This window comes from Polyergus mexicanus, unplaced genomic scaffold, assembly GCF_030449975.1.
Source record: "Polyergus mexicanus isolate NDT 795.1 unplaced genomic scaffold, iyPolMexi1.0 SCAF_2, whole genome shotgun sequence".
In the NCBI taxonomy this organism is placed as follows: domain Eukaryota; kingdom Metazoa; phylum Arthropoda; class Insecta; order Hymenoptera; family Formicidae; genus Polyergus; species Polyergus mexicanus.
This window is the reverse complement of record NW_027223322.1, coordinates 1,755,886-1,768,253: the sequence shown is the minus strand read 5'-3', so window position 1 is coordinate 1,768,253 and position 12,368 is coordinate 1,755,886. Positions and strand designations below refer to the sequence as shown.

Here is a 12,368-nt window from a genome sequence, read left to right as displayed (position 1 = left end):
GATTTTTTATATAAATACAATTTTGCAAATAAATATCTTTCTAAATATATTTTGTAGATAAACTTTTGATGTATATGTGAAAAGAAATATTATATGTTGTATTATATATTATGTTGTACAATAGGATATTTGTTAAAATATATATATTTGTTGTAACAAGAGATGTTTGTTTTGTATAATCATAGAAATAAAAACAATTTCAATAAGTTTTTATAACATGAAAAAAAAATATATATTTATTTTAAACTATATGTAACACATATAGTTCAATTAATAGTACAAAATATGATTTTATTATATCATAAAATTAAGTATTGAAAATTGACAAAAGAGGGAGAGGAACAAGAGAAAGAAAACTGCAAAATAATTATTTCCAATTCACAATCTTCAAAACTTATTAAAAAATTTAGAACCCTTCTAAAATATATTGTACATATATTTTGATTAATACTAAAAAGCTGAAATGCTTTATTATAAAAAGTGATTATCAAACCTAATTATCCTTTTTTTTCTTTACGTCGCAAATGCAAAAAAAAAAGATTGAAAATGCTTAATTAAGCATATCGGAAGAAATCAAGCTGGTCATCATCAGAGTCTTCTTCATCGCTAGACGGCACGACAGGCATTATATGTTCTATGAAATTTCGGCGTTTATACTCTTCAATACTTTCTATTATGAAAAAAGGAAAAAAATATGTATATAAAATCGAAAAATAAAAAAAATACGATTTATAATTTATCCCTATACATTTGAATAACAAGGCTAAATCAAACAGCCACATCAAATAAACAAGGCTGTCGTGAAAAATGTAAGATATAATTACCTCTAGCTTTAAAAATATTTTTCTTTCTAACATTATCTGCATCATGTATATGATCTGTATCATATGATATAAATGAATTCTTTTCTCTGGAAATAATCAATCTTAACCATGGATACCCTATTGAAGTATGAAAATATATTTATAAGTCTGTTTTGAATAAAAAAAAAAAATTTGTAATACCAAAAAATTTCTGAACAGTATACATTTGAGTGTTTTTGTAAGGTAGATTTTAATTTCCCTTCCAACATTTTTGTGTACCGTCTTTTCCGATATTACTGCTCCAAACAAATATAGGATAAGATAGTATTTTTTACTGTTTATTTCTGTACTGCAACATGCGATATAAAATTAGTTTGACATTCAGCAATGTGTCATGTATTTTTTTGGTAAATGTGCAGAATGCCTACTCTCTTACCAATATCAATAAAATTTTATATATGATTTGATCTTGATGCATAAAATAATAATATAATTAAAATTGTTATAAATAATTGTAAATCATTGAAAGAGACTTTCAAAAACTGTAAGAGTTTTTCAAGATGGAATAATGAAATATATATATATATATACATATGCACATAATGTTATTTATAAATTATATAAAAATAAATTTGTATTATCTTGTACATATCAATACGTATTATATTTCTTCGGTAATAGATTTCCTAACCTTACAAAGTATCATTTTGAAAAAAAGTGGTTCATAACTCTTTCTGCAACACCAATGATTTTAATTATCATTTTTGTATTTCACTCACCAAATTGCATAATACTTTATCAAGATTTTGTATAAAATGATAAAAAAGTCGATAAGCTACATATTTATCTTCTATTTTTCTGTTGTTTATTGCACATATAAATATATACCTAAAGAGCAAATAATCATCCTTGACTCGAAGATAATAATTAGATACATCAATTAAATGAATGCGAATGATGACTGTAAGATCTGTTTGATACCAACTAATTTTTGGAGTACTGTAATTGGAAATAAGCTGCGGGCAAGTCATGGCTGTGACTGCGAATAAGTTTTTTCGCTAAAGAAAGCTCACTCAAACGATGGTGTATATATATATATATATATATATATATATATATATATACACACACACACACACACAGGATGTCCGACAATATATATATATATATATAATAAATAATATAATCGAAATAAAAAGCTTTGATTAAAATAGATATATTGCCATATACACATATTACTCTTATTTTTATCATTCTCCATACATATATATATACATAAGGTGTGTTCAAAAAGTTTACCCGTAGGTTTAGACTAGTATTTAATTGACCAATCAGGACAAAGAAGTCAGCTCTTTCTGTCTTGATTGGTCAATCAAACGCTATTTTATTTTAAGATTTTTGAACTCATCCGTAAGTAGTGGGAGAGAGAGAGAAAGAAAGAAAGAAAGAGAGAGAGAGAGAGAGAGAGAGAGAGAGAGAGAGAGAGAGAGAGACAGTGTGTAAACAGCATAAAATCTCACGCAATCTTCAATTCAATACTTTCAATCTCACTTCTCGATTCCATTCCGTTAGAATTATATTGTGACAAATTAAAAATTCGTGTACAATCGTTAATTTATATAACTGTTGCAACAATCATTAAAGTAATTAATTATAGATACGTCAGCTTCTCTTACGTACAGAATACATATTTATCTTTTATTTTTAGCTTACTTGATTATGACAGAAATTTAATAGAATGAGCCACGTGTAATCTAATAGCAAATTTTCTCTCTGAATTAATAATCTTTTTGATATTACATATTTGTGACAAGTACTTAAGTGTGATAAAAATGATTGACGTAACACCGAAAAAAATTGATGAAAGCGTGCTGAAATTGATAAACAGCATTCACTATGGGTAAGAGAAATCGTATCGAACTTCCAAGGAAAAATCATCTAATGAACTTTTCTGTTTCAGAGATATCAAGGGCACATATAACATTGTATTGGCTACCATTTCCGTGCTGAAGGAAATTATCAACAATACAGAATGGAATATAGCAAAGTAAAAAGCTTTATGTATAATTGATGTTACAATTATTAATTGTAGTAGCATCCATCAGTTTCTTTCTTACAGAATACATATTAATCTCTGATTTATCTTATTTAATTTTGACAGAAATTTAATGGATAGTGTCACACTTAACGGAAAGTATTTGATCGAGGCACTTCCTCTTGAGGCTTCTATTGGAAATATGGTTAGAAGAATGTTGCAGATTATTAGGGAAGAATATATTTCAGAATTAAAGAATAAGATAGAAGAAACAGACCCTCAGGAGTCCTTGCACAAGATCCTTACTGCAGAGAGTGATCAACAAATAGACTTTAATACATCAGTGCCTTCTCTCAAATCTGCCCTCCTTGAGCACATTGTTGAATTTGAAACTGAGTTGGAAACATGGTGAGTTACAGTTATATCTATCCATTTTTAAAAAAAAGACATAGTTTGTCAATGTTGGAACGTATTGAATGTTGTTGACGTCTCTCTTCCACAATGCCAATGGTTCTTTGGCTTTGTGCTTTGTTAACAATTATCATTGTGGAGATGGCATACTTTAACAGTTAGTAAAAACAAAGAAAATTTTAATCCACTTTTCTTTTGTTTGTAATAATATCAAATTGAGATATTTGTGATAATATATTAATATGTGTTTATATTTAATGTAGATGCTTCCAATTAATATAAATAAAATTTTCAATAATCTTTCTTTTATTAAGTACTATTATTATTATATCTTTTTTACAATAAAAAACTTTAATATGCTTGCAGCTTAGAAAATATTACAGAACAAGCCTCAGAGCACATACATTCAAATGAAATTATAATGACTATTGGAAAATCGAAATTGGTAGAGGAATTTTTCAAAAAAGCCGCCAGTAGCAGAGCCTTCGAAGTTATAGTAGCCGAGGGTGGGCCATTTTTAAATGTAGATATACGCTTGATTCTAATATTCCCTCAATAAGAGAGAATCGTAAAAAAAATTTGCAACGAATAAAATAATTACAGGGTCACGAAATGGCCGTGAATCTGGCCAAGGCGAAGATTAAGACTACATTGATATCGGATGTGGCAATCTTCGCAATGATGTCGCGAGTTAACAAGGTCATAATCGGCACTCATACCGTCATGGCGAACGGCGGACTCAGAGCAATCTCGGGAGCGCACACAGTCGCGCAAGCCGCCAAGCATTATTCCGTTCCAGTTATGGTTCTATTACCACTTTACAAGCTCTCACCTCTTTATCATTGTTCATACAATCAGAATGGCTTCAACAAGCATGTTTCACCAATGCAAGGGGTAATCGACAGCGCCAATGCACAGTTACTTGAGAAAATACACGCATACAATCCTGTATTTGATTATGTTCCACCAGATCTAGTCACATTATTTATTTCAAACACGTAAGTTGAATGAAATTAATTTATATAATTTTCAAATCGAACAAAAAAAGAAAAATAAATTTTCATTTTTATTTTCAGGGGTGGAAACGCACCATCTTACATATATAGATTGCTTAGCGAATTGTATCATCCTGACGATTATGAATTGTAAATAACTCATTTATGTATTACATAAGCTAATGTAACCTGATATGTAAATGTTATTTATAAATATAGTAATTATTTTTGAATAAATAGAAATCAATATTTATTCTTAGATTTATATGTAAAGAAAGTCAATATCAACATAGACATAGCAGTGAATTACAATATTTACAAATTTATGATTAACTAAAAATTATATGTAAAAAAAAAAGACTTAGTCTTGAAATGCTATACATATGGGTTCCAGTTGCTACCATCCTCTGGTTGTAAAGAGTTTGTTACCAACAGGATAACATCAACGATCCACCATACACCCATACCGCCTAGTGTCAATAATTTGCCTACCGCTGTTCCAGTTTGTCCAAGACAAAATCGATCCATACCAAGAAAGCCCAGTAGAATGCTGTACAGAAGAGTTGTTGCGAAATAATGATCGCTGTATTTTATGCATGGTACACCTTCGCGGGAAAATGTTCTTGAACCGAAACATTCAATATCTGGTAGCACTGTACAAGATACTTTAGTTTTCTCCACATGTTCATACCAAGACCCTCCAAACTAGAACATAATCTTATATAGAATTGTATATATATATATATATATATCAGAAAAATGTATACAATTCGATGTATGTGTATTACAAAAGATAGAAAATTTGGATATATCGTACTTTGATACAGCCAAAACCTTGGCTCTCTTCCTTGGCAGTCTTATTCCCTTTGTGATCAATCGGGTCCTCGCATTCTATAAATTCCTTAGGTCTAAAAAAATTATATTGTACATATTTTATTTAACATTATTAAATATAACAAAAGTTAACTACTTAAAGACTTACAAAAATTTACACATAACAAGAGGACCTTCGGGTCTGTACTCCAATTGATCAGCGCTTCTGTTTGCGCTAGCATGTACTAAACATTTGTTTCGATTCCATGAAGAACAAATAATTGTCGCAATAAGAGTAAAGTATAATCTCATTTTGCCGTTGACATCTTAAACCCGACTGACACTATTGGACTATTGGAGTTATTGGACTTTCAGAGACTCAGAGTCTAAGAATAATGAATAACAAGAGAGAGTATTTGGTGTTAAGCGAGCGGACGGAAGTAATTATATATAAGTGGACGCTCGAGATGGCCGTTTATTTATTCCTCATTGGTGTCCCCACATTTACTTTATAACGCGAAGTGAGATCTCACATGAGTTTATAATTTTTTCACAGCACAAACGAAAATAATATGGCCATAAAGCATACTCATGTCTCTGCATTTCATCGATATGACATTTTCTAACCTAAATAGTCGTCAATTTTAACTATTAATATCTCGCTTCGCAAGGTAGAGCGACACTTTTTTTCTACTATATTCTTTCGTTTTATACAAAAAACGCGTCGAATGAGCATAATTTTATCGATATCTAAAGTGGGACTGCTAAATTGAATAATTACCAAAAATTTATTTTAAAAATCATGTTGACCTTGAATCGATTGTGCTCTAAGCCAGAAGCTTATTTGATGTATAAACCATTCGCTGATTCAATCTTGTCCAAGAGATTCAAGTATCAATTTAATTCCAAACATACATCAAAGGTATACACGCGCAATATATATTAAATGTTATAATTGTTAATAATATCACTTTAAATAATTTGTATTGATAAAATAATTTATAGAATAAAATATACTTTTTATCTTGTATGTATAGAAGTTTTATGAAATACTTGGTGTATCTGAAGATTGCGAGGATGAGGCTTTAAGATTGGCATTTGTACATTTAGCAAAACGATTTCATCCGGATAGTGGAGCGCCAGAAGCTGATGCTGTTAGATTTTCCGAGGTAAATGTTACAAAAGAATATTAATTTTTAAAATAAATAAAAAATATTTATTTCTCTTTATTATCATGCAATTATTCAAAGTAGATTGAAAGTGCCTACAGAGAAATTCGAAAAATTAGAAATTCTCAAAAAGATGAAAAAGCATCAGAAGTGGAAAACTTTGATATCAAGGTAAATAACTATCTTTTTCCTCATACACACATAAATATGTATATGTCAATTTGTGTTTTTAATTTTAAGCATACAGCACCACAGCATCGTCATTATTTGACCTTTGATGTAGGAATTGGCACACCAAGCAAAAGACAACGACTGCATACAATACAAAGAGCTCAGAAAGCAGTTGACAATGTAATGGAACATAGATTGAAAAAATTGCAAGCCGAAGAACGCAATACATTAATTGGTATGGATAAACAAAAAGCCAAGGATATTAAAACTCGCTATGGTATGGATCGTTTGGTGGAGGACTTAATTCAGGAAGCAATGAGCAAGGGTGAATTCAGTGATTTACCTGGAATGGGAAAACCGTTGAACACTACAAGCGTCAGAAATCCTTATGTTGATTTTGTAACCCACAAGTTAAATCAGGTATATAGTAGGAACATAGAACATTAATTTTAATGATACTTTGAACAACTTGCTTGTGCTGATTTACAATTATAGATATTGATAGACAATGGATTCACTCCGGAATGGATACAACTGTCGAAGGAAATCAGGGAAGAGACTGAAGAATTGAAAAAGAGATTATCAGAAATACGTAATAACTTAGGGGAACTGCCATTAACTCCAGAAGATAAATCAATGTGGGAAAATAATTTGAAAAAATTTGAGACCATAACAAAGCAGATAAATAATAAAATTGATAAATACAATTTGTTGGTTCCCATACTCCAAAAACAAATGCTTCATATCAAATTAGACGAACTTGCTAAGAAAACATTATTAATGCCACCTAAAAATATCAAAAAATATGCAGATACCAGTCACAAAAGTTCGAACCTAAGTATATCTCAGGACTTGTTTAGTTTTATAAGTGATTTGTTTAGTAAAAAGATTACTTAGCAGAACGTGATATAAATATTGTAAAATTATTTGTATATATATACATTTGTTAAAAAATAGGAATAATAGAAAGTAATAATATATAAAAAATGATTATTTAAAAACTTTGGTATATATGGTAAATATATTTGTGTTGTTTAATTAATTCCAACAGATGGTGCCATCTTCTTTTAATTTTATACGACCAGTCGCCAGATGCTTTAAAGCACGAGGATAAGCTCGATGCTCCGCTGTCTTCACGCGTTCTTGCAGAACTTTTTCTGTATCATCCGGAAACACGGGTACTGCTTCTTGTTCGATAATAGCTCCCGAATCAATATCAACCTAATAAGATATTCATCAAAAGCGTCAAATAACAATGAGTTAGAACTGTCTTTTTATCTAGGCCAATTAAACTAAATAAAAAGCGAATTTGATCTCCTTGCTCTCATACCTCAACAAAATGCACAGTACAACCCGACATGCGCACACGTGCCGCTAAAACATCATTGTGCGCGTTTGCTCCTTTGAAAGATGGAAGGAGACTAGGATGAATATTTAATAAAGCGCCTCTCCAGTGTTTTACAAATTGCTCAGAAAGAATTCGCATGAAGCCAGCCAGACATACTATTTCTACTCTAGCAGCGTCAAGTTTTACATTCATGGCTGCATCGAAAGACTCGCGATTTGGATAGTCACTATGTTTGATTACCTACAAATTAAACGAGTAAAAATTAAAAGAATATGGCATTGCAATATTTAATTTTTTTTATTTATAAGTAGTTATCTATACCTATGGCATATATATACTAATTACCACTGTTTTAATGCCGGCTTTTTCAGCACGTTTCAATCCTTCAACGCCAGGCTTATTGGAAATCACTAAGACGATTTCTGCTCCAATGTTCTGAGATAAGTCTTGAGTGGCGTTAATTAATGATTGGAGATTTGTTCCGCTGCCAGATATCAGAACAGCTACTCTCTTAAAAGGCTTGCCCAATGTTGCAACCAAGTTGGGAACATATTGTTTCATTTCCAGTTCGAGGACTTTTTCAAAGTTTTTGACTTGTATTTTAGCCTGGTCTGTGTTAACAAATATATAAATTAAAGTAATTAATGAGCTTCTGTTGCATTAATAGCAAAAAGTTTCTTACCACAATATACATTCACACTTCCAATAACTACAGGATTTTCATCCTTTAGTTTATTTAAAACTATGATCTTGTCCTTTTCGGAACATATTAATACGGCGCCAATTCCGCAATTAAATGTCCTTAACATTTCGTGTTTATTGATTCCACCTATGCCAAAAAACGCACATATTTCAATTAACATTTATGTAAATTATATTATGCATTTGTGTAATATTATAGTGAAATTTAAGTAAAAAATAAAATAAATTATGGTGAAAAAAAAATCAATAATATATTTACCCATCGTCGCTAACCAGCCAAAGATTGGTAAAATATTCCATTTGGTTGCGTCTAACATTACACCCAAGTGACTCGGTAAAATTCTAGGTATATTTTCTACAAGACCGCCGCCAGTGATATGCGCGAATCCTTTCACTAGATTTGTTCGTAAAGCAGGAATGACGCTTTTTACATAAATTTTAGTTGGTTCCAACAATTCGTCACCTGCAACATGTACCTTTGGTTGCACGCTATCTTACGATATATAAACTTAATATTATTAAAAGAAATCTTGTGGTTTAAAAATTGTGTTTCGTACCGATAGTTCGACTGTTTTTTGAGAAAGGTGCGACATCGGAGTAACTTTTGTCGGCGAGTTTCAAGACTTTTCGTACCAAGCTGAAGCCGTTGCTGTGTACGCCACTGGACGGAAGACCGATCACAACGTCACCTTGTTCAATATCGTCTACTCGCGGCAGTAAGTTGCCCTTTTCAACTGCGCCCACCGCAAAGCCAGCCAAATCGTATTCTCCCTCGCGGTACATATCGGGCATTTCAGCCGTTTCTCCACCAATCTGGAAAATATGAATATAATCGCGAGAAAATTCTGACTAGATGTACACATAACTCCAGGCAAAAAATTTCTGCCTAAATTGTATGCTGAACATTACCAAGGAACATCCCGCTTGCTTGCAACCTTCGGTTATTCCGTTTACGACTCTTGCGGCTATTCCAACGTCGAGTTTGCCGCAGGCAAAGTAATCCAGAAAAAACAACGGCTCCGCGTTGTGCGCGAGGACATCGTTCACACACATGGCAACCAAGTCTATGCCTACTGTGTCGTGTTTATCGCATTCGATCGCTATCTGTAGAGAAAAGATTATTACTTATGAATATAACAGTGGGTCAGTTGCAATAATAATTTTATTTATTACTTGTGAGAGATTCACCTTCAATTTAGAGCCGACACCATCGGTACCGGACACCAGAATAGGATCGTTGTAACCAGCGGCTTTTACATCAAAGAGACCTCCGAACCCTCCTATAGTGCCTAAAACACCAGCGCGTTTCGTAGAGCAAGTAGCTGGTTTAATAACGGATACAAGATGATCGCCAGCGTCAATATTCACGCCGCTAATTTTGTATGTTAAATTTCCCTTCTGTAAAATAGATCTGAAGCGTTTGACTGTTAATCTCATTAATCAAATATTAATTCAAATATTATCATTTCTTTTCATGATGTAAGAGTCAATCGAATGTTGGATACCTAGCAATTCCTTTGTGCGCAATGTCTGTTCTGAATTGTTTTCCGTCAAACGATACGTGCCGAGCAGCTTGGGTGGCTCTAGTTGTTGCCATCGCTAAAGTAGATGCTATACTGACAGTGATAAGGACTCTTCCACCTGTAAAAGATAATACATTAAATTATTTAATTATTTAAAAATGTTTAGATGTTTTTTTCACCATATTATGATTACCGTTAGTTACTAATTTGCGTTCCGAAGAAACGGCTGTGCCGCAATGAAAGACGAAATAGTCCTGTTTGTGCATCACTTCGGCAATGCCTTTTATAACTTGACCCTTGGACGAAGATGCCGGATAGCCGCGAGATGCTAAAATCACACCCACGGCAGACACATTCTCTCGCCACGAAACAAGAGACGTGCTTAAAGTTTCTTCGCAACAAGCCTATAATTATAGATATGTTGACGTAATGCAGAAAAATGAAATATTGTATATATATATATATATATATATATATATATATATATATATGTGATTTCTAACAAATTAATATTAAACCTTAATAATCTTAAACAGGTCTGATGTCAACAGTGGTAATAAAACCTCTGTTTCAGGATCCCCGAATCTGCAATTAAATTCTAAGACTTTTGGGCCATCCTCAGTCAGCATTAAACCAGCATATAACACACCTATAATATTTACATTTTATATAAATTATATATATATATATATATATATAATATTCATATATCATTGTCAATAAAAAATAACAAACCGACAAACGGAATATTTTCTCTTCTAAGTCCATCCACAGTTTTCTGGAGAACATTTACTTTCACCTGTTCGTATTCCGTTTCACTTAACAGTGGACATGGGCAATAAGCACCCATTCCACCTGTATTTGGACCAACATCTTTGTTAAAGATTCTTTTGTGATCTTGCACAGGCATCATAGGTACGACAGTCTTACCTAAGCATAAAGTTTAACGAACGACTTTTAAATATTTTTCAATAAAAAAATTATTAATATAATAAAATTTTAAATGCAATTTTAAATAAAATTTTATTCACCATCTGTAAATGCGAGTACAGATACTTCTTCGCCTTCCAAGAGTTCCTCAATAACAACAATCTCGCCAGCAATTCCAAATTTTTTTTCATTTAAAATCTCATCTATTGCATGACAAGCTTCTTGCTGATCTTTTGCTACCACGACACCTTTACCGGCTGCCAAACCCGAGACTTTCACAACAAGTGCCTTAAAGGATGCACTATAATCAAGAAAAGTATAATAGGTTCTTGTTTTATTACAATTTATTAAAATATCTCTCTTTGACAGATTCTTTACTTACGTTTTAACAAAATTCTTTGCATCTGCTGCAGACGTAAAGCTTTGCCATCTAGCAGTAGGAATATGATTCCTATTCATAAATTGCTTTGCCCAATCTTTATTAGCTTCAATCTGGGCTGCTTGCTTCTGTGGTCCAAAACATCTCACCCCCATTTCCTTTAGATCATCCGCTAATCCTTGAGCCAAAGGATCCTCTGGTCCAACCACGACAAGATAAATATTATTGTCTTTGCTCCATTTGGCAATTTTCTGTGAGAAGAATAAGATATAATTGATATTATATATAAAAAAATTAACTCTAAGAAAAATTACAATAAATATATATATAATATATATACAATCTGCATATACCTTAGTATCCTTAATATTTAAGTCAACTAATTGTACTTTATCCACTTGTTTAATGCCAGCATTCCCAGGAGCAACTAAGATTTCTGTCACCTATATTAAATAGAATGCATGTTATTTTAATTTCTATACTTAATCATTCTTACAATTTTCATTGATTGATTCACTTACGTGTGTTGATTGAGATAATTTCCAACAAATGGCATGCTCTCTGCCACCACTGCCAATGACCAGAACTTTGTGCTGCATCATCTGCAAAAATGAAAGATTTACACGTTTGAACCATAATAGTTATACAAATATTTGCATATATAAATTACTTGTTTATTTATCATAATTCATTAGTTACTCATAAATATTTATATATACAATTATTTATTTGTCATTACGAGAAACACTGACAAATATGTAATACACTCATAATATCTAAACTTCACATTTTTCGAGATAAAAATATTTTGTAAATTCTATTATTTACATTACAAGACCGGCGCGTTTGATTCTTTATGATTTACTTTTTTCTTCAAGTTCTGTGTTAGAATGAAAATATCAATCGGAAAGATCGCTAGAAATTTTTCTGATTACGCACGTGTCTTCGAACGAAACGTGAAATGCCACAAGTGGTCGGAAGATCACGAACGCGCTCGCGCGACTACTTTCATCAAGCGATAAACACGAAATAATGCATCGCCAATCGCTTGCCTTACGCGATAGAAGTGGCTCCGCTACGATTTGTAAT

General features: G+C 31.9%; 5 protein-coding genes across 7 annotated transcripts; 2 read left to right on the top strand and 3 right to left on the bottom strand.

Moving 5' to 3' along the window:
• Positions 1-229: 229 nt before the first annotated feature.
• On the bottom strand, positions 230-1,914 carry LOC138943411 (uncharacterized). The gene is made up of 4 exons (XM_070314259.1): positions 1,692-1,914; positions 1,028-1,152; positions 825-941; positions 230-670 (listed from the first exon to the last, which is right to left on the bottom strand). The coding sequence occupies exons 1-4, from the start codon at positions 1,832-1,834 to the stop codon at positions 555-557; spliced, it is 501 nt and encodes a 166-aa protein (XP_070170360.1). The 5' UTR covers positions 1,835-1,914; the 3' UTR covers positions 230-554.
• A 386-nt stretch (positions 1,915-2,300) lies between these two features.
• Positions 2,301-4,448, top strand: Eif2bbeta (eukaryotic translation initiation factor 2B subunit beta). The gene is made up of 7 exons (XM_070314209.1): positions 2,301-2,446; positions 2,512-2,703; positions 2,764-2,850; positions 2,965-3,246; positions 3,616-3,772; positions 3,853-4,247; positions 4,326-4,448. The coding sequence occupies exons 2-7, from the start codon at positions 2,636-2,638 to the stop codon at positions 4,396-4,398; spliced, it is 1,062 nt and encodes a 353-aa protein (XP_070170310.1). The 5' UTR covers positions 2,301-2,446; positions 2,512-2,635; the 3' UTR covers positions 4,399-4,448.
• Positions 3,581-5,432, bottom strand: Amrt (TM2 domain-containing protein 2 amaretto). The gene is made up of 3 exons (XM_070314243.1): positions 5,227-5,432; positions 5,062-5,152; positions 3,581-4,949 (listed from the first exon to the last, which is right to left on the bottom strand). The coding sequence occupies exons 1-3, from the start codon at positions 5,367-5,369 to the stop codon at positions 4,620-4,622; spliced, it is 564 nt and encodes a 187-aa protein (XP_070170344.1). The 5' UTR covers positions 5,370-5,432; the 3' UTR covers positions 3,581-4,619.
• Positions 5,342-8,383, top strand: LOC138943385 (dnaJ homolog subfamily C member 28). Its single transcript, XM_070314198.1, has 5 exons — positions 5,342-5,979; positions 6,095-6,226; positions 6,311-6,397; positions 6,467-6,817; positions 6,893-8,383. Exons 1-5 carry the CDS (start codon positions 5,860-5,862, stop codon positions 7,292-7,294), a joined length of 1,092 nt encoding a protein of 363 aa, XP_070170299.1. The 5' UTR covers positions 5,342-5,859; the 3' UTR covers positions 7,295-8,383.
• Gart (trifunctional purine biosynthetic protein adenosine-3 Gart) lies at positions 7,313-12,331 on the bottom strand. 3 transcript variants are annotated; one of them, XM_070314121.1, is made up of 17 exons: positions 12,225-12,331; positions 11,801-11,883; positions 11,633-11,722; positions 11,283-11,530; positions 11,002-11,201; positions 10,706-10,900; positions 10,489-10,619; positions 10,164-10,374; positions 9,953-10,088; positions 9,636-9,858; positions 9,357-9,551; positions 9,005-9,260; positions 8,707-8,910; positions 8,428-8,574; positions 8,091-8,356; positions 7,728-7,985; positions 7,313-7,618 (listed from the first exon to the last, which is right to left on the bottom strand). In XM_070314121.1, exons 2-17 carry the CDS (start codon positions 11,879-11,881, stop codon positions 7,436-7,438), a joined length of 3,024 nt encoding a protein of 1,007 aa, XP_070170222.1. In that variant the 5' UTR covers positions 11,882-11,883; positions 12,225-12,331; the 3' UTR covers positions 7,313-7,435. The 3 variants fall into 3 exon arrangements, with proteins under 3 accessions (XP_070170222.1, XP_070170230.1, XP_070170240.1); XM_070314129.1 differs by having other exon boundaries at positions 11,801-11,881; positions 12,219-12,325; XM_070314139.1 differs by lacking the exon at positions 12,225-12,331 and adding an exon at positions 12,108-12,187 and having other exon boundaries at positions 11,801-11,881.
• Between the last annotated feature and the right edge of the window lie 37 nt (positions 12,332-12,368).

Coding starts and splice junctions, on each gene's coding strand:
- Gart (XM_070314121.1), bottom strand. CDS start 11,881: ATGATGCAGCACAAAGTTCTGGTCATTGGCAGTGGTGGCAGAGAGCAT. Junction 9,552..9,635: donor GTGTCGGCTCTAAATTGAAG/GTGAATCTCTCA, acceptor TTTTCTCTACAG/ATAGCGATCGAATGCGATAA. Junction 7,619..7,727: donor GTACTGTGCATTTTGTTGAG/GTATGAGAGCAA, acceptor ATATCTTATTAG/GTTGATATTGATTCGGGAGC.
- LOC138943385 (XM_070314198.1), top strand. CDS start 5,860: ATGTTGACCTTGAATCGATTGTGCTCTAAGCCAGAAGCTTATTTGATG. Junction 5,980..6,094: donor ATTCCAAACATACATCAAAG/GTATACACGCGC, acceptor TTGTATGTATAG/AAGTTTTATGAAATACTTGG. Junction 6,818..6,892: donor TAACCCACAAGTTAAATCAG/GTATATAGTAGG, acceptor TTACAATTATAG/ATATTGATAGACAATGGATT.
- Eif2bbeta (XM_070314209.1), top strand. CDS start 2,636: ATGATTGACGTAACACCGAAAAAAATTGATGAAAGCGTGCTGAAATTG. Junction 2,704..2,763: donor ATAAACAGCATTCACTATGG/GTAAGAGAAATC, acceptor TTTCTGTTTCAG/AGATATCAAGGGCACATATA. Junction 4,248..4,325: donor ACATTATTTATTTCAAACAC/GTAAGTTGAATG, acceptor TTTTATTTTCAG/GGGTGGAAACGCACCATCTT.
- Amrt (XM_070314243.1), bottom strand. CDS start 5,369: ATGAGATTATACTTTACTCTTATTGCGACAATTATTTGTTCTTCATGG. Junction 5,153..5,226: donor CTTGTTATGTGTAAATTTTT/GTAAGTCTTTAA, acceptor TAATTTTTTTAG/ACCTAAGGAATTTATAGAAT. Junction 4,950..5,061: donor AAGGTTTTGGCTGTATCAAA/GTACGATATATC, acceptor ATTATGTTCTAG/TTTGGAGGGTCTTGGTATGA.
- LOC138943411 (XM_070314259.1), bottom strand. CDS start 1,834: ATGACTTGCCCGCAGCTTATTTCCAATTACAGTACTCCAAAAATTAGT. Junction 1,153..1,691: donor GATGATTATTTGCTCTTTAG/GTATATATTTAT, acceptor CGCATGTTGCAG/TACAGAAATAAACAGTAAAA. Junction 942..1,027: donor CCTTACAAAAACACTCAAAT/GTATACTGTTCA, acceptor ATACTTCAATAG/GGTATCCATGGTTAAGATTG.